Raw genomic sequence first — 21,332 nt, 5'->3', positions numbered from 1 at the left:
GAGTTTTTTCTTAAGCTGAACATACTGTAACAGAAGATATTTTAAGGAATGTGGGTAACAAAACAGTTGCAGGTCCCCATTCACTTCCATAGTATTTTTTTGTCCATACACAATTTTCATTTTTGAGTGAACTATCCCTTTAAGACAGACAGGAAAGAAAGAGAATATATGCTTATTTGATTTAAGAAAATAACACTAACACATGTTTCAAAAGTGCTGTTCACATTCAACCATCTTCTAACAGATCATCCTTCATTCAAACCATATCAGAAGTGATTTTACTTTGAGTATGAGTCATTAATATCGGAATATGTAAATATGTATTTTAGTTTTTTGTTTGCTCATGCTTCGACAGTCACATTCATATTTTCCATTTACAAAGATGCATTTATATTTTGAGATTGTGAGCGTGTTTCTTGCAAAGCGGTTTGTCCTTTTTGGAGAAGAAGGTCTGGCCCTCCAGACTGACTCTGCACACCTGAAGAGAACACGGAGTACATTCATCACACAACACTCTGCGAACACACAAACACTCACAGATGAGCCTGAACACACACTTACTGCGCACACGAAGCAGGTGTCGTGCCAGGTGCCACCCAGGGCCTCCACAAACTTGTCTCCTGCTTCAATGGGGAAATCACAACCACGGCAGCCCGTCCCAAACAGACTGTAGAAATCTAAACAGACAATTACAAAACTATTAGAAAACATCAACAAATTTATCAACTCAGAGTCACTTTAACTATCAGCTTTGTCTCTGATGTTTCTTCTAAAATGAATGAGCTATAAAATGAATGTGGATGCACTTCCATTCAAAATATATTTTAAAGAAATTAATGTTTCTTATTTAATAAGAAAGCACTGAACTGATCAAAAGTTACACTAAAGACATTTACAGTATGATGTTACAAAATAATTTTATTTCAAATAAATATATTTTAGAAACTTTCTAAATATCAAAGAATCCTGAAACATTGCATCATGTTTCCAATAAAATTTTAGAAGCACATCTGTTTTTCTTTTATTCAGGATATCAGAATGATTTCTGAAGGATCTTGTGACACTGAAGACTGGAGTAATGATGATGAAAATTCAGCTTTGCAACACAGGAGTAAATTACATTTTACAATAAATTTAAATACAAAACAGTTATTTTAAATTGTAATAATATTTCACAATATTACTGTATTTTTCATCCAATACTTTTCCAGGAGAAACATCTGAGATGCCCCCATTTATAAAAGTCTTCATTACTCTGTGCTTAATCTCATAACTGTAAATAATTTGTAAATCTTTTTCCTTTCTAATGATTGTTGTAGTTTTTATCTGTCGGTGTGGTATCTATGTGGGATCTTCTTCATATTTTTCCATCATTTTAGGGATCAAATGTCTCCAGAAGAAAAAGGTGTAATCAGCTACACTGTGGGAAGCATTCAAAAGCCTCATGAGGAACAATGATCATGAAAATTAATACAGGAAATGCAGAAAGGTTTGTATAGGAGGTAAGTGGTATAAAATACCAGAAGTTTGGTATAAAAATAATATAAGTAGAAAGTAACAGACAAACAAATACCCCTCTCGCAGTACGGCTCTCCATCCTCGAGGTGAAAAGTATTGTTTCTTATCGGTTGCTGGCAGGATGCACACAGGAAACAATACACATGCCAGGTCTGTTTGAGTGCATTAATCACTTCCTGTTAAAACAAAACATCATCATCTCTACATTTACACTTGTAGTCAAAAATTTGGGATAGGTAATATTTTTTAATGATTTTGAAAGAAGTCTAATATGCTCACCAAAGCTGCATTTCTTTGATCAAAAATACAGAAAAAAACTGTTTGAAAATTTAAAATAGCTGTTTTCTATCAGAACATATGTCAAAATGTTATTTATTCCTGTGATCAAAGCTGAATTTCCAACATCATTACTCCAGTCTTCAGTGTCACATGATCCTTCAGAAATCATTCTAATATGCTGATTTGCTGCTCAAGAAATGTTTTTATACTGTCACTTTTGATCAATTTAATGCATCCTTGCTGAATGAAAGCATTCATTTCATTCACTGACCCCAAACGTTTTAATGTACAAGCAAATTAATAAAGACCTGGATGTTTAGACCGTCCCAAAAGATATATTAATGTCTCCGTGTGTGAATATATTTGTATAAACGAGCCAAAAGCTCAAGCATTTGACAGGCAGATAGAGATTGAGTGTATTTTATGTTTGTGAAACACACAGTCACAGACCCCCAGGATTTTGTACTGGCAGCGCGCGCAGGTTGGAGCAAAGAACTTCTCATAGCAGTGCTGGCAGTAAACGGAGCCCTGTTCCTCCACAAAACCCAGCTCGCTCAGAGACACACTGCAGTGAGCGCACGTGAACTCCTCCGGGTGCCACGATTTCCCCATCGCCATCAGGAACGGCCCCCTGAAATGCACATACATGCATGTGAATGATAAAAAAAAGGCAGCAAGATTCGTGGTGTTTTTACACTGAATGAATGTTGTGTTGTGACGGTGCAATATTTGGTCCAATTTTCAGTTTACTCTGGCAAAGTCAAGCCCACCTAGACAGTATGAAACCGACAAGCCAAATTAAACAGAATTTCCATCTGTCCAAAAGTAATAAAAACTGTACAGTCAAACCTTCAATGGGTTGCACTGTTGTATATACACCATCTTGGAGCTGAATTCCAATGAATAAAAATCTCAAGAAAACTGAAAATTATGCGTGATATTAAAGGGATAGGAAACATAAAATAAATTAATCGTTTCATCATTCATCATGAAAGTCTTTATTTACTCATCCTCATGTTGTTCCAAACCTTTATGAGTTTTTTTCATCTGTTGAAAACAAAATAAGATATTTTGAAGAATGTGGGTAACCAATCAACTGGGTCAACTTTTGTGTTAAAAAAAAAACAGAAAAAAGGAATTCAAACAGGTTTGGAACCATAAATAATGACAGAATTTTCACGTTGTGATGATTGATCTGCGCTCTCTAAGAGGTAGATCTCAAAAAGCGATCTCAAGCTGATGACGCTGCCGTTAGAGGTTTACATGCAGCACCGTCTAAATTAAATAATTATAAATGCTGAAGGTGAGGTAGGCTACAGTTTACATTTCTTCAATTACTAACTTAAAACTTTCTGTGAGACATTTCACAAACAGGAGTGATTCACTGCGCGTGATCTCTCTTTCTCTCAGAATGCGCAAATGGCTTCAAATCACATTGTGTCTACACCATAGCGAGCTGCACACTGCACAGTTGACACAGGAATTGTCACTTGCCCAATCGAAGCAGTGTCGTATCGTCACTAAAGTTTATAAATTGCATTTCTTTTACATTCTTGCAAGTGTTTAAACCATTCTCCTGGAGACCGTGCGCTCATCCACACTCACAGTATGCGCACATAATGCCAGGTCCATTTGTAGTGTGTATGCGGTGCATTTTTTTTTTTGTGCTCATGTTAACAGATTAAAGTGTTCACACTACACACACGGTAGAGGTCCAGCAGTTGTCACGATCGGGAGGCAGGAAACAGAGAGAGATCCATGTGCAGGTATGTCTTTTATTGGGGTAATCCAAATCGTTATCCAGTCCAGGCAGGGGTCAAAACCAAAGTATCAAATCCAAACATAAACAGACACTAAACACACGGCAAGAACAAGACTGAGAATAGTCGTGAAAACTACAAGGACTCCGTGACACATACTAAGACAGACAGGGTATAAATACACAGGGAAATGACAAACGCTAATGGGGAACGGGCTGAGTGCAATGATTAATGATTAGTGACAGCTGAGTGCAATGAGAAGACAGAGATCGTGGGGAATGTAGACATCTAGTGGTTACCCAGGTAACACAAACCAGACACTGTGACAGTACCCCCTCACTACGGAGCGGCTACCAGACGCTCCAAGACATGACTGACAAAACAAGACCAGGAGGGAGGTGGACAGGTGGAGGCTCAGGGGGAGGGACGAAGGGCCAGAAAAAAAAATGGGGAAACCAGAGACCAGAAGTGCAACACAAAACAGGGAGACCAGGAGGGGGGTGGACCGGCGGAGGATCAGGGGGAGGGACGGAGGGCCAGGCTCACAGAGGGGAACAGGGACAGGAAGTGAACAACAACAAAAAAAGAAAAAAAAAAACAACAACACAACAAGAGATCAGGGTGGGTCAGGGCGTTCAGGGACCCAGGACCGTGCCGACCGGGCAGGATTCCAGGGTGGAGCCGAAGACCACCACATCCGTGTGGTCGAGACAGAGGCCCACCCGGGAGGTGCAGAGGACCACCACAACCGTGTGGTCGGGACGGAAGCCCCCCAGGGCGGAGCAGAAAACCACCACAACCGTGTGGTCGGGACGGAAGCCCCCCAGGGCGGAGCAGAAGACCACCACGTCCGTGTGGTCGAGACCAAAGCCCCCCAGGGCGGAGCAGAAGACCACCACAACTGTGTGGTCGGGACGGAAGCCCCCCAGGGCGGAGCAGAAGACCACCACATCCGTGTGGTCGAGACCGAAGGCCACCAGGACGGCACCGAAGACCACCACAGTGGGATCGGACTGACAGGAGAGTAAGTCTGGTTGGGCAAGTCTGAAACAGAGAACATGAACAAGTTAAGGGTAGCCTCCGTGGCCACGACAGGATCAGTCGGGCGCTCAGAAAGTTCGACTGAGACGTGACGAGGCTCTGGAAGTTCCGCAGAGGCGAGGAAAGATTCTGGTAGATTAACCGAGACGTGGGGAGGCTCTGGTAGTTCCACAGTGATGTGGAGAGACTCTGGTAATCCCATGGTGTTTAGACTGGATTCCAGAAGATCAATGCTGACTTGACTCTGCTCATGAAGATCATTGGTGGCCTGACTCTGCTCATTAAGAACATTGGTGACTTGCATTTGTTCATGAAGATCATTGGTGACTTGCATTTGTTCCTGAATATCAATGGTGACTTGCCTTTGCCCATGAAGATAGTCTGTGACTTGACCTTGCCCATTAAGAACACTGGTGACTTGACCTTGCCCATGGAGATCAATGGTGACTTGACCTTGTTCATGAATTTCCCCGGTGACTTGGCTTGACTCCGGAGTGTCAACGGTGACTAGCCCTGACTCTGGAAGGTCAACGGTGACTAGCCCTGACTCTGGAAGGTCAACGGTGACTAGCCCTGACTCTGGAAGGTCAACGGTGACTAGCCCTGACTCTGGAGGGTCCATGGTGACTAGCCCTGACTCTAAAAGGTCATTGGTGACTAGCTCTGACTCTGGAAGGTCAATGGTGACTAGCCCTGACTCTGGAAGGTCAACGGTGACTAGTCCTGACTCTGGAAGGTCAACGGTGATTAGCCCTGACTCTGGAAGGTCAGCGGTGACTAGCCCTGACTCTGGAAGGTCAGCGGTGACTAGCCCTGACTCTGGAAGGTCAGCGGTGACTAGCCCTGACACTGGAAGGTTAGCGATGACTAACCCTGACTCTAGAGGGTCCATGAGCACCTGACTCCACTCTGGAGAGTCCACGAGCACCTGACTCGACTCTGGAGGGACAACGGAAACCTGACTCGACTCTGGAAAGTCAACGGGGACCTCACTCGACTCTGGAAAGTCAACGGGAACCTGACTCGACTCTGGAAAGTCAACGGGAACCTGACTCGACTCTGGAAAGTCAACGGGAACGCCATGGTGAGACGGCGGCTCTGATCCGTCCCACACGAGCCCCGGGTCAAAGGGGGGCCATGGTGGAGAGCAATGCTGAGCCTCCTCTCGACCACTCACTCCTTGGTGACCTCCCCTGGTCCCGCGAAACACGACCAGGCGGGTTCCCTCGAACTGATTCCTTCTCTCCCACTCGGTGGCTGGGGAAGAAACATCAGAAGACATACTCCTGGATCTCGTGTGTGACGGAGTCCTTCTGTCACGATCGGGAGGCAGGAAAACACAGAGAGAGATCCATGTGCAGGTATGTCTTTTATTGGGGTAATCCAAATCTTTATCCAGTCCAGGCAGGGGTCAAAACCAAAGTATCAATTCCAAACATAAACAGACACTAAACACACGGCAAGAAAAAGACTGAGAATAGTCGTGAAAACTACAAAGACTCCGTGACACATACTAAGACAGACAGGGTATAAATACACAGGGAAATGACAAACGCTAATGGGGAACGGCCTGAGTGCAATGATTAATGATTAGTGACAGCTGAGTGCAATGAGAAGACAGAGATCGTGGGGAATGTGGACATCTAGTGGTTACCCAGGGAACACAAACCAGACACTGTGACAGCAGTGCGTTCAGGAGCAAGGCGTCTGCAAGCATATTGCTGCGCTGCAAGTGCTGAATTTAAGTAACAGCGAATTGTTTGGGGTAAATATGAACATGGATTGACATGAACATGTAGTGATTATACCATACATGCATATGCATTTGCATTTATGCATTTAGCAGACACTTTTATCCAAAGCGACTTACAGTGCATTCAGGCTATCAATTTTTACCTATCATATAATGAAAGTCTACTGTGTTTCACAGTCAACACAGGCATTGGCTTTTTGGCTAGGTTTAAAGGGAAGAGCACTTTTAGATAAACAAGACAAAAACAGATGGCACTCGTGGAGGTAGCAAAACAAAGTTCTTTATTGACCGCAGGATTGTTGTGATAAATAATTAAATTCAAACGAAAGGCAGTAGAGCTGACTGAGTTTTAATTTAGACTTTGTGATAATGTAAGAAAAGTAGTTTAAACATTCTGCCAATAGCTTGAGCAACTTAATATGTAAATCAGTTGCAGACACACAGTCACTGCTCATGTACCACACAAGGACTGCATGCTCAGTGCAAACAGTATGTGTGTGAACCTCACATACAGCTCACGTAATCCGGCTTGCGCTGTGTGTAAGCTATTGTGCAACAATTGTAACATTGTCCAAACTAAAATGTAGTACATGATCAAATATTTAGGTGAGATAAATATATATTTAAAAAAGAAAACTCATAAAATGAAATCTGAAGGCCTCAATGAAGAAACCCGGCATTTTGTATACACTTTACACTGTAATATTTGCATTTATTCATTTAGCAGATGCTTTAATCCAAAGTGATGTATGAATGAAACTTTGTTTTTTATTGAAACATTTTTTCTGCAACCATGTGAGCATTACATACTATGGGCCAGATTTACTGAACAGGGCAAATTAGCATGACAGCGCAATTCCAAAACAGCGCAGATGGGAGTGGAAATTTCTGTGGGTGATTTACTGACAATTCGCAAATTAAAGAAAACAAGCAGATAATTTCCATAACCATCAAAGGAATCTACCCCGAGGAGCGCAAATTAGCACCTGCATTAAGACATGCTTTTTTGGGCATGAAAAAATGTACAAATTCATATTCAATAAGGTCAGGCAAAAATTCTCTTTTTAGTGCTAATTCTCTTTAGTCTTTAGTAAATCCTGACAATGCGCCTACTATTTTAATGGCAAAAAACGGTGAAATATTGGCATGAAATATTTTACACAGTAACTTCGAGATTTTAAGTTAATATTTCAATAATTCAACACCACATTTACATGTTCACAGTTAAAACAATATCATCTAACATATCAAACCTTCTTTATCGTTGAAATCTGTCATTGTATTAAAAGTTAAATGTACAATTTCTGTACCATCAAATAGGTAAATTATATTATTGTCCAGCAATATGTTAAAATTATATATATAGTATTTTAACTGGGGACAGTTAACATATAGTACACTCCACTGATCTATACAAATTATTTGATTTATTATATAATTACATAGGTTGAGCCACAAACAAACAGACTGTAATTCCATTTGTTGCCACTAGTTGTGCAGAAATGACCTTTAATCACTAATGGCTTCAGCAAAGATCTGAATCTGATGTAATTCAGTGTACAGGTGAAACAGAGAGTCTGGTGTAATGTTTACTACCATGTGGAATAAATACTCAGGGTTTAATTTGCTAAATGAAGATCCTAATTACTGTCTTACACACACACAAACTACAAACACTGTAACTAAGTCTACGCTTTCCCATCTCACGTGAGTGTGTTATATCTGGTGTGTGTTACAAGGGGTGTGTGTTTCTCGTTGAATAAAGTAGCAGCAGTTTGCTCTGTGAAAGTAAGAGGTGAGTTTAGAGTGACTATTGTTATTAAATATCGCTCTTAAACTAATCATGTCATTTTCAAAGTGAAAGAGAGACTGAAGGAGGAAAGGACAGGACAGTCGGGTCGGTCGCAAAAACGGTATGTGAAAAAAAAAGTATTTTTTTACATTTATATAAACTACTATAGTTTGTATAAATTATGCATAGTTTGTTAAGAATAAGAATTGTAAATACATTGAAAGAAATAGTCCATTTAGTTTATATTAATTATTTTAATGTCAATAGTTATTTATATAATAACAATTATAATGTATGTAATTATAACAATAATGATAGAGATAATGGAAGAAATATTCCATTTATGGCTATATTAATTAATAAGAAATGCATTTGTGATTAAAAAAGTATCTGCATTTTAATTTTTTTATTTTTTCTAGTCAAATGACAGGTTTTCTTTCTCAAAAACCTTAAATTCTTTGGGAATAAAGATAGAAAGACAAAAACATCTTGGATGACATGGGGGTGGAAATTTATCAAGACATTTTGATTCTGGAAGTAAACAAATCCTTTAATGACTTTGTGATTCTGTGAATACTCTGTCCTGTAATAATGTGCTAGAGGGGCAGAGAAGACGAAATGTCATTGTCAGTATTTTTTTTATAAAAGTGGGAAAGCTGACAACAACAAGGAAGCAAGAGTACCAGCTGTTGTTAACCAAGTTTTCAGATATCACATTCATTTTGCCTTCAGCATGTTTTATATTCTGCATCTGTTACAAAAGCTAGTGAGTTGCCTATCTGGAAAGGATTGTAGGGAATCCCAGGCATAATCCTGACACAAATGGTAGGCAGAGGCATTATGTAGCCTTCTAAGATATCTCATTTTGGACAAATATAATGTAAATGCAAAAATTGACTATTTCCTAGTATTGAAAACTAGTTTGTGTACCTAATAATCAAGTTGCAGTGAGCGCACACAGGAGTGCGTTTTCCAGCAGGGATGTGTTCTGCCATCTGGACCAATGAGGCTTCGTCTTTGGGGTGTGGGCGTGGCATGGGACAGTCCAAGGCGGGGCCTAAAGGTGTACTGTTGCTCATGACACCAAAAGTAGGAGTGATGAGACCTGCCAAAGATGCCAACATACACAAAAACACAAACACTCTTTAGAGCTTCAGCGCATCTTTAGGTGCCTCCACTACCTCAGTTTATTACACTATAAAGGCCAGTGCACTTTGAATATATCAGATCTGCTAAGTATTATAATTATCAAGTAAAGTAACCCTAAAACATAAAATATAGTAACAGATATCAATTCGTCTCCTATACAAAAAAAAAAAAATTAATTACTAAGAAGTGGCAAATAAAATAGAATTAAACATAAAATTCTGAAGTAGAATGACAGAAAGGTATTTTCTTGTAAAATCTACTCCAATAATGTTTGTTTTATTTACACAATTTTACTGTATAGCAGAGGAATGGCAGGGATTATTATAATTAACTCAAAAATAAAACTAACTAAAAGCATCAAAAACAATTTAATTATCTGTCTCTCTCTCTCTCTCTCTCTCTCTCTCTATATATATATATACATATATTATAAATACACATACACACACACAGTATATGTTAAACTTTTATTTTATGTGTAGTTGCCATTTTCTTATTTATATACACAGAAGTTTAACTTGATATACTTAAAAAATAAGTTTTAGTTTAATAGATTTAGTTAACTAGATTTAGTTTAGTGTAATAAAAAACATAGACATTTAAAAAAACAAAAAAAAATAATAAAAAGAATGACAAAAACATGCAGCAAAATATATCAAAAAGTTTAAAATGACAGTGAAAAAAATCGAGAAAATATGAGAAAATATAAAAACAAATTCAAAATACTAAAAATAACTATAATAGTATCTCAATGATACTAAAACAACTTAATACAATAATATTGGAATTCAATTTTGTAAAAATATCTTTGCACCAAACTAAAGTTTTTAATTAGAATTTGTATGTATTTTTTAAATTGATTCATTGGTTTATAGGTGTGTCTGAACTTTAGATTTGTAGTGTATCTACAGTTCAGTGATATGCCACAGTGCTGTGGTCAGTATGTAGACAGGAGAGAGACTGGATCTTCTGTCATGAAGTGATATAACTGTACCTGATGTGTTTCGCACAGGTGTTCCCGGGGCTTTGATCATTGTATTAACAGGACAGGTGACATGAGCGCTGGGCTGAGAATCATCCAGCTCCTCACTGAGAGACCAAACACACACACAGAGAGAGAGAGAGAGAATTATAAGGGAAAGACAAGAAGAGTGCTAGAGAAAGTAGTATGCAGTATGTACCCTGTGTGCAGTACTGTATATGAACTTCATGCATGCAAGAGTCACATGATGTAGTGTGAATCTTATGAAACCTGTAGAAATTTCTTCAAAATAAAAAAAAGATTATTAGCTGTAATTCAAATTTATGAAATGTCTACTCAATATGACACATTGTATATGTGTCTTTAATTTAAACTATTGTTCAAATTTGTTTCTCATTCTTGACTGAAAAACTGGATTAAGAAAAATTCTAATGGACCCTCTGCAGTGAATGGGTGCCATCAGAATGAGAGTCTGAACAGCTGAGTAAACATCACTATAATCCACAAGTAATCCACACCGCTCCAGTCCATCCCTTAACATCTTGTGAAACAAAAGCTGTATGTTTGTAAGAAACAAATCCATTAAGATGTTTTTTAACCGTTGCTTCCAGCTAAAATATGAGAAATTTCTTTCTCCAGAGAAAAGTCGTCTTGTCTGAATCAGGAGAGAAATATGCATAGATCAAGCTCTGTTTGCAAGCACAGTCCAAAACAGCTCTAAATAAATATGTGGGTGGATTTTAATTTGAGAGGACAACACCAGAGGAAGTGTTATTATGGAGTATGGGTTATGGATACTTTGGCCAGAAGTGATGGGCGTCTTGATGGATTTGTTTATGACAAACAATCAGCTTTTTGTCTCACAAAGACATTAATTGGTGGTCTGGAGTGGTGTGGATTACTTGTGGATTATTGTGACGTTTTTATCAGCAGTTTGACTCTCATTTTGATGGCACCCATTCACTGCAGAGGATAAATTGGTGGGCAAGTGATGTAATGCTACATTTCTCCAAATCTGTGATGAAGAAATAAACTCATATGCATCTTGGATGGCCTGCGAGTGAGTACATTTTCAGAAAATTTTCTCTTTTGGGTACTGCATAATCATTGCATACTGCGAACTGTTTCAATGTTTAAGTATGCAAGATGTATAATATGCAGTATGCAATATGCTAGTGTTCCACTGTAAAAAGCCAAAGCCACACACAGCTCAATTCTACTGTACCTACAGTACAGACAGACATTCCATCACAACACTCATTAAATACACAGCAGGTCTGGTTGTGCCGTCCAGCAGCTTAAATTTAGTGAGGCAGAAAGTGAATATTGATGGACAGGAAGACAGAAGTTTGGCTCTGAGCATCTAGAAATGTTGGGTGGCCATCACAAACGCACGCATTCATACCCACACACACACCATACCACCCCGATTCTCAGCCACACAACTGCGCTCTGTCAGTCTCTCCTGTCTAATTACAAGCCCCCGGAGACTGAATGATGTGGAAACGGCAGCCATAGAAACCGAAAGGACCACCGTTCTGTTCTTCTGAATATAGAAGATGATGAGATATTCCACACTGAAACATCCACACATTCACAAAAACAGCCACACTCATAAACATCAGAAAAGACGTTTGTACAGTTTTAAGTGATAAAACAACAGATCTGTTGAAAATAAATTCAGGAGAACTGACTTCATACAAATCACAGCAGCTGATTCAAAGATGCTGCTGAGCAACAATAATGAAGAAAAGTAGTGAAGAGAAAAGATCCTGCAGCATTTGAGACAAACAAAAATACAGTATGAGGACAAATGATTTGATATTTTTTTATTATTATTATTATAGTATATTTTGTTATATTTTGGGACACTACCTAGAAACTTAAAGACAGTATTATACTGTAGGTATGGCATGGCTATTATCATTAACTAAAACCTTAACCCTAAAAAAAAATAATTACTTTAAATAAAACAAGATTACATGAAAAATTAAATAATATAAAACAAACAAAACGCCTAAACTTATTTTAAGCTAGCTACCAAGACATTTCTCAATTTTGTTTATTTTATTTGGAAGTACTAGAATAATTAATAATAAATTAAGTAAAGTTAACAAATGAAAATATAATAAATACTATACTTATTTTAATATATATATATATATATATTTAGACAAAAATGACAAAATCACGCAACAAAATTACTAAACTTTAATATACTAAATGTTAATAAAAACTATTATAGCATATCAATGATACTGCATTAATAATGGCAATCAGAGGAAAAAAATTAAACTGGCAAATGCAAAGTATATAATAACAATTTATTAATAATATTAATAATAATGTATAATTGTTTTTTATGATTTCAGTTCAAATTAAATTCATTGTTTCACAGACATTAACAGCATTGCTAAACATTAATTAAAATAATTTATATTTATTTTTAAATTTGAAAATAAATGATTATTATTTAATCATTTTCTATTCAGATAGTAATGCCATTCATGTATTTATATACAGTACTGTATGTATTTGTGTATTTGTTTGTTTGTCTGTTTATTTATTTGCAACAGGTCCAAAGCACCATTTTAGTAACGTGGCACATTTTGGTAGTAAAACCGATAATCCTCCATCTACATATAAGGAATAAGAGACATCTGTAAATAAATGCTCTTCCTTGAGCAGAATTGTTTTATTTATTTATTTTTTGCTCAAGGAAGATTGTGCAAGCATATAGGAAAAATAAAAAGATAAGTGACGGTGACAGCAGATACAGCACACACAACTGAATCGACTTTATTCTGTGCAGATAACAAATTGAGACACACAAACACACAGAGGCACAACAGAAAACAGACACACTTATAAAAGTGATCGTTACTGCTCACAGCCAATCAGATTCAATACAGAGCAAATAATCCAATCAGAGTGGAGCAGCACAGCAGGCTAATCGAATGAGAGAGGAGCAATCAGCCAATACACAGGAAGTACTCCATCGCACACATCCATGAGCAGAGGAAATCTGTCAGTGTGAACATGATCACAGTGATCTGATCATTTATCATTATATATACTGTATGTGTGTGTGTGTGTGTGTGTGTGTGTGTGTGTGTGTGTGTGTTCTGGTATACAGTATATGGTTTATGAGGACACAAATGTGTATAATGACATGGGTACTACAACGTAAACATGGTTGATAAGGACACTTCCTGTGTCTCCATTAAACAAAAGGCTTAAAAACATAAAAAGCTGGGGTTTTATGAAATTCAAAAATTGGCAGTAGTTTTCTGTAAGGGGTAGGCTTAGGTGTTAGGTTTGTGTAGGGCAAGAAAGACGTGTTAAGGTGTTACATTGTGTCACCTCGCCAGTATAACAAGCCTGTGACAAAGGCACTGGTTGCATCCGAAAACTGAAAAATGCTGCCTTCGGAGGACGCATTGCAAGGGAGGAAGGCATTAAGGCACGTCTGAATTCAGTGTTAGCTTCACTTCCTGTCTCCTGAGATGCCTTCATCTGGCCGATTTCAGGAAGCATAGATGTATCCTTCGCACAAGGATACCCCACAATTTTGATATCCCACAATCCTTTGCGTTCCATTCCATGACAGATAAGCTAAAAAAATAAAGATGGCATCTGAAAGTTGCGGCCGGTGGTCAGTTTGTGTGTTAAAGTATAATTTTTATCAACTTTTCCCTTTTTATGTAATTTCTAGCGAAAAATTTATATTGCAGTAATTAAATATTCACTTAGTTCTCACCAAAGCTCTGTATATTTCGCTGTAGATCATTAAACCATAACTCTGCCTCAGAAAGTCTGTCCAAAATCAGTTTCAGGATTTTCCTTTGTGCAAAAACAAAGCCTGCAAAGTCATTGCCTCATAAGGCAGCAGGCAGCAAGTCATCTGCTTGAATTTTCTTCTGCTGAGAAGAAAGAATCCGTGCTGCTCTCTAGTGGCGACACGTCATCATGAAATCAAAACTGATCCTATATAAATATGATTAAGACATATTCCTGGTGTTAATGGTCACATTTCATATTTCTAAAGCCATATTTGTGTGTTAAAATACAATGACAAATATCAAAAATGTCTTATTCTTTACAATATTACAGAAGGTATATGTGCAAATTCTGTTTTAGGTTGCCTAGAACTGTGAACTGAAATAATAATTAATACGTTGCAAAAGTTTTAGATTGTGTGGATCTCCTTAACCTGTCCATTGTTACCAGTACTTATGTAACTGATTGGTTAAACATCATGACTTCTTCTTAAAATCAGTCACTGAGGGACATATAGAAAAAAACACTGACACAAATAAGGAGAAAATACAAAGCAGAAATTCCTCAGAAAATACAGGCCACTTTATTCTAATTTTACTACATACTGAAAACTAAGTGAGAAAGGAATTAAATCATGAATTAAAATAAATAGTATGTTTTCAAGCAGTTCTGGGTTTAACAGCATCTGCGGCAGGCTAAAAATAAAAATGCATACATAATCTAATTTTATGAAAATAAACATCACATTTACAGTAATGCACTTACAAATTAAGCCTATAGTATAGAGCACTAATTAATCATTAAGATACAATTTAAATAAAATTAAAAATATAACAATAATGCATAAAGCTGTTAACATTTAAAACTTGTGTCATTACCATGCAACTAACTAGATACATTTCTACTCAGAAGAACTAATCATTTAAACAAAAATAGCAGTTAAGGACTACAAGAATGAAGCATTTCCACAAAAATATGAGCTGCACATTTCACCACAGAACACTGTGGAAGTGCATTACTGTAAATGCTGCATCACTGTGTTTTGGTTGATGGTTGAGGTGAAATTATTTCCATTGTTAATCGACAGATGCTTTGTGTAGTTTAACTAGTTTTGAGCCCAGAAAGTTCCTTTTAATAGGAATCAAAAGACTAAAAACTGAAACATCACATAATCTAAATAAAATCCAAGTCACACATGTAATACAATATTGTAGTGCAACTAATAAACAACTCATACACACTTTATAGAGCTCATGTTGTTGTTTCTTGAGACAATTCTGAATCTTCTCGTTTCCGATAAAACTTCAGACACAATTTTACAGTCTCATTTCTCTGGAAAGATCCCACACAGATCCACTATCACACACACGGATTCCCACACGCTCACTCACACACACACACACACACACGCACACACACACACACACACACGCACACACACACACACACACACACACGTCTACACCAAGCTGAAGAAGTTAAGGCTTTGAGCAGAAACTCCATGGTGCCAGTCTCTGAGTGTTTTATATCTGGGTCCAGTCTTAAGATTAATCTTCACTACCCTGTTCACAGACAACCAACAAGAGAGAGAGAGAGAGAGAGAGAGAGAAATAAAGACAGTATGAAGAGCTGTAGAAGTGAATGTCTTCAGCACAGAGATAATGTAAAGCATGCAGACGGAAACACCACTGCACACGGGTTGAACTCGATTCTGTAACTCTAATAAGCATAAAATATACACAGCACACACTGTATGCTATATAAAAATAATACTAATGCCTTTCTTTGGAAAGTGAAGCCAAGAACCCTCACAAACTATGAATTCACCCACCACAAAACAAGACAAGCTATTACATGACAACTTCAACAGCAAACCAATAACAGCGCAAGACTACCAGAATAATTCTCAAATTGGGCCTATGATTAAAATACAGGTGTTTTTTTCACTTCCTAAAGTATGAGCTCCATATTCAGACTATATCATACAATATAAGCCATTAATGCCTGATATATGATACTTAACAGAAAACTTAGTAAACCTGTACTTAAAGCCTATGTAAAATACATTATACATTGTAATGCTTTATATATATATATATATACTATAATAACTTAATAATAATAAGTTATTAAGTTAACTTAATAATAACTTTAAAAAAAAGTTAAAATGCATTCATATTTTAAGGTTTGTTTGTCATGTGTTTTAATGCATTATATTTTCTAAAAGGTGTAACAATGAATAGATGAATACAAGTTACAAGGCATTCCAAGGTTACCAACATTCTTCAAAATATCTTCTTCTGTGTTAATCAGAAAAAAAGAAAGGTTTGGAACAACTTAAGGGTGAGTAAATGATGTCCGTTTTTAATTTTGGATGAACTATCCCTTTAAGCACTTCCTTTCACTGAACATTTGTTGAGAAATATAGAAAAATACTATTTAAAGTCCTAGTGGTGGAAGCGTCAGTGATCTGCACATGCTGGTTTACTAGAGCCAGAGCTTTAACAGAAAGCCCATAAAACAACAGGCCACAGGATGCCAAAATCACACAGGTAAATAACAGAAAAACTGAACAAATCATCATCACAAAACAAAAAAAAACACAGATTATAGAACACACACACACTGAAAAAGCTGGCAAGCAGAGGAACTTACTTTGTAGTCTTTGCTGATTCTGAGTCCTGTGAGTGATCTGAAAGACATAAACATGATACAGAACACATTTAATATGACAAGCTTTCACATGATAGAGGTGTAATGAAAGACATTCTCAGTTTAAAATGTCAATTTCAATCTTAATCTCAAATACAGTATTGAAGTTTTCCACACAATGGGTCTCATTCATGAAACATGAGCAGAACGAATGCCTGTAAATGGTTTGTAAAATCATTGTATGGAAACAATTTAACTATTAAAAAATGGTATGTAAACAACCATTAAATGCAACAATTTATGCAATAATGATTTTATGACTGATTTACACAGTCAAAATGTGTTCTGCTTGTGCTTTATAAATAAGGCCTTGTATTTATAAAATGCATTACATTTTTTTAGTCTTCTTCATTTTTTTTTTTACTTCAACCAGGAGTTGGTTTTCGGGAGCATATAAACTTTGAGGTCATATTTTTTCTAACAATATAAAACATTAAAGTGCTCTTTCATACAGTTGAATTTAATAAAAAAAATCGCCAAATTCTCAGTATGCATATTCATCTAAAATAATGACATTAAGTGAACCTAGAAAAGCATTTTTTTTAAAGAAATAAATCAGATGTTCCAAATAAATAACAAAGAATATTTTTTTTCCATAATCAATATAAAACTTATATTTAAAAAAGCAATAATAAAATAACATTAAAAAATGAATAAATAAACGAATGAAAACTCACCTAATTCTGATTCAGTGCCAGTGATTTGGGCCAGGATACGGAAGGAGCGGGATTGTGAAGTTCCTGTCCGTGGGCACCAGTCCTCTGTGTCCACCATGATGCGTTTCCTGCTGGCATCACTCTGAGTCGGGACGTGGTGAATGTCAGTCTCGGTCTCTGTCATAGGTTTATGAGGAAATCTACACACACACACACACACACACACACACACACACACACAAAGAGAGATAGTGTCTGTCTCTTCTACATGTAATTCTACATAATCATACATATCAAATGCACAATTTAAGCAACTTATAGCATTTGAGAAACAAGTTCACTGCTGGCTGCTGGTTATTCCTTCTTTACCTGCTCATTTCAGGTTTTCTGAAGGAGGCATAAAAAAGGAATAAGAAAGATAAAATATTTCAGTCATTCATTTTCTTTTAGAAGGGTTATACTGAAGGCAAAAACATTACAGATGTACTCACTTAGAAACAGCTGGAGGACCACTATGAAAAAAACAACAACAAAAAAACACTGTCATTCGCTTTTAGAGGCATTCAATTCAAAGATTCCCTGACAAAAAATGTGCCATGGTAAAAATAGCTTCTTACAAAATACTATAGTTAGATATAACAGTTAATACTTGTTAATACTGTAACAGCTTTAATAAACCTCAACCTTCACAATCTTTATGCCATGTTTATGTATTAGCAGTGACTCATATCAAGTAAGTTTGCGCAGTTTAACTTTAGTATGGACAAACTTTTCAAGTAAACTCAAATTCAAAATACACTAGAAACTTCTTTTAAGGTTCTGGGGCCAAATTCAGAAAAATAATCTCCTTATGAAAAAAGTAAAGACAATCCAAGAAGATAAATTCCAATAAGTTCACTATTTGACTGTGTGGCAACGAAGACTCGCTAATGAAATTAAAACAATAAATGCCATCAAATGCCATCTTTTAGTCAGTATTTCAGGTAAACTGTTAATATTAAACAGAAATACAAGCTTTTGAGTTTTAAAGTCCTCCACAGGAAATGAAACTAATTTGTCGTTAAAGAAAAGCCCATCAGAAATGCATGAGACCAGCTGCATAAACAGTCACCACACAAAGACCTAAGTATCTTAAGAACTGATTTGACTAACTAGCAGTTAACCAAGTGAATATCCGCCTTACTTTTTCAGATTCAGAAGCTTTTATGTAATTCACTTTAAAAAATGTAACTTTTTGTCTAATTTTTAAGACTAGTCTAAGCAGTTTATACAAACGGTCACAGAAGATGGCGCTGCTGCACATTGAATAAAACACAAGCCACATACGGCTTGAGAAGAAACTCATCTGGACGTCTGAAATCATCAATCCCATCTCTCAAAAAACATTTTCAGGTCTGGAACATGCTGATCGTACTGAAGCCCGTCTGTACTGACACGTACAACATTCGTAAGCTGTAATAAATCAGCGCTGTCTGGCTGAGCGAGGACGAACCATGTGACGAACGAGTGTTGGCACAGAGATTGTTTGTTTGACGAACTGTAGTTAAAAACCGCTGACTACCTGACCACTGCGATATAACACCTCACAGATAGAACACGACATGCATATCATCAAACTCACAACAACACACTCATGCAGTTCAAACAATGAACCACAAAACTTTGCTTTGAGAGTGGGCTCTACTTTAAAAGATACTAATCAGCGGTAGGCTACTACACTAATAAAATGTTTAAGTCTTATTTTTATTTACATGCACCATACTAGTAGAAAAGCATGTCTGGAAAAGCAAAGCATGTAATTCCGAGCAGGTTACATGAACATGGTGATCCTTCAGTACATTATTCAGATAAAAATACCATGATACCATAACTGTACTGATACCAATCAAAGTCGTTTTCAAGGGGGATAATTACAAGAAAAGTATCATGGGTTTTGAAATACTACTATGGTGTTCTTGAAAGTATCTCAAGCACAATGCACAATGCATAAACCTTTAATACTTAGTGCTTCTTCACAGTATTTTATTCATAAAGAAAAGCAGAACACTCTCATAGATGAGGTTAGATGAGGGAATTCTGGACAAAAAATGCTTTCACTGCAAATCACTGCAATATTTACAGCACACACACCCACACAGAGAGAGAATGAAAGGAGCATTAATATGGTACTGACTTTGTGGCTGGAGTCAGCTGCTGAAAAGCACATTGAGGAGAAAAACAACAATTAAACAAACATAATCATCTCATCACTGGCTGAAATCAAACACTGATTCCTGAAGCCCTCTGAGACAGACCAACAACTGAAAACAAACACACACAATAAAGAATGAAAAAAGAATTTCAATCACTTTATGTTAAACAAAGCACCGGCCCTTAGTCACTGTTATATCACAAAAGAACACAACAGTTACTGTTGCTAATGTTGTCAAGTGAGGAATTATTAAACAACAGCTCATTTAATTGTGTACCTGAATCTAGTAATTATATAGTGACCAGAACAATTTTCAGTACAATATATAATATTTAGGTAAATATTCATATTATATTTAAATATAAAATATTAATATTTAGTTCGGTCAGTCCCAGACATCTACAGCTCTTATGAAATAGTGTGTAAAACAAAGCCATTTTGTGCAAATTACATTTTTTATTTGCTATCATTAAATTGTAATATCTATATATCCTTAATATATGGTGTCCTGCTCTTAAGATATTGATATCAGCATCAGCCATTAAAAGAACAGTTCATCCAAAAACAAAAATTTACTCACAATCAGATTTGGAGAAATTTAGCATTATGTCACTTGCTCTGCAATGGGTACTCAGCAGTGAATGGGTGCCGTCAGAATGAGAGTCCAAATAGCTGATAAAAACATTACAATAATCCACACGACTGCAGTCCACTCAATTATGTCAATTATTTAATGGATCAAGCGCCATTTACAAGCCAACACAGCCCAACACACTTTAAAAAAACACGAGTATGATGTGAGAGGATGAAAGGGAATATACTTTTTTCACTGGAGGAAAGTGTTATTATGGATTATGGACTTGTATTTTGGCCAGTATAATGACAATTTGAAGTTAAAGCGCCTTGATAGAATTGTTTCTTACAAAGATGCAGCTTTTCAATTCACAAGATGTTAACTGTTGGACTGGAGTGGTGTGGATTCTTGTGATGTTTTTATCACCAGTTTGGACTCTCATTCTGACGGCACCCATTTACTGCAGAGGATCCTCTGGTGAGCAAGTGATGTAATGCTACATTTCTCCAAATCTGTTCCATTGAAGAAACAAGGGTGGACTATTCCTTTAAAAACACCATCAACAAAGTGAAAAACAAACTAAACCCAGAAGAATTCTTTCCATTCAAACAAAATACATTTTCCAGAACCAAGCACTTACTGAGCTGCATGAAGAGAAATATGTTTTCTCAAAAATTGACTATAAAAATCATAGAAACAGGGCTGGCACTGATTTGACTATAATGTACAGCTGTATGAGGATAATGAGGAAGATTTATCAGAGTTTATGGGAGAGGGAGGATAAAAACAATGAGTGCGTAGTATGGCGAGAAGAATTTGGTTTTCATCAGTTTTCTCTCCCACATCTCTAATACTTTCCTCCTTTTTTCAGACACAGCGTTCAGGTATCTAACAAATATTATGTTCAGAATGAAATTCTAGCATACTGTGCAGTACATACTGCATTTTTTGGCACTCATAGCAGATTATATCCCATGCATACTATGTACGCATAATGCAAAAATAGCAGCATGACTAGTATAGTGCTATTCCAAACACTTAACGAGAAGCAGAACAGATTTACTGAGTGATTTGAACTCTAATCTGTGCTGGTATCAGGGTGATATTATACTTTTAAAGTTATTTATCACACAGAAACAAACAAA

At 36.8% G+C, this 21,332-nt stretch overlaps 1 protein-coding gene across 5 annotated transcripts in view; it reads right to left on the bottom strand.

Annotated features, from left to right (window-relative positions):
• Positions 1-248: 248 nt before the first annotated feature.
• Positions 249-21,332, bottom strand: part of LOC132140045 (PDZ and LIM domain protein 5-like) — a 45,831-nt gene continuing 24,747 nt past the window's right edge. The window contains exons 5-15 of one of the 5 annotated variants that reach the window (XM_059548822.1): positions 19,596-19,615; positions 17,914-17,934; positions 17,792-17,809; positions 17,444-17,622; positions 16,710-16,746; positions 10,287-10,381; positions 9,074-9,248; positions 2,248-2,428; positions 1,574-1,694; positions 562-677; positions 252-478 (exon numbers count right to left, since the gene is read on the bottom strand). In XM_059548822.1, the coding sequence (XP_059404805.1) occupies positions 389-478; positions 562-677; positions 1,574-1,694; positions 2,248-2,428; positions 9,074-9,248; positions 10,287-10,381; positions 16,710-16,746; positions 17,444-17,622; positions 17,792-17,809; positions 17,914-17,934; positions 19,596-19,615 (1,053 nt within the window). In that variant the 3' untranslated portion in view covers positions 252-388. Of the gene's footprint in view, positions 479-561; positions 678-1,573; positions 1,695-2,247; positions 2,429-9,073; positions 9,249-10,286; positions 10,382-16,709; positions 16,747-17,443; positions 17,623-17,791; positions 17,810-17,913; positions 17,935-19,595; positions 19,616-21,332 lie in introns of all 5 variants that reach the window. The other 4 variants (XM_059548823.1, XM_059548824.1, XM_059548820.1 and 1 more) reach the window with 4 other exon arrangements.

This window comes from Carassius carassius, chromosome 4, assembly GCF_963082965.1.
Source record: "Carassius carassius chromosome 4, fCarCar2.1, whole genome shotgun sequence".
Classification (NCBI taxonomy): domain Eukaryota; kingdom Metazoa; phylum Chordata; class Actinopteri; order Cypriniformes; family Cyprinidae; genus Carassius; species Carassius carassius.
Note: the sequence above shows the minus strand (reverse complement) of the source record. Positions and strands in the feature narration are given on the sequence as shown.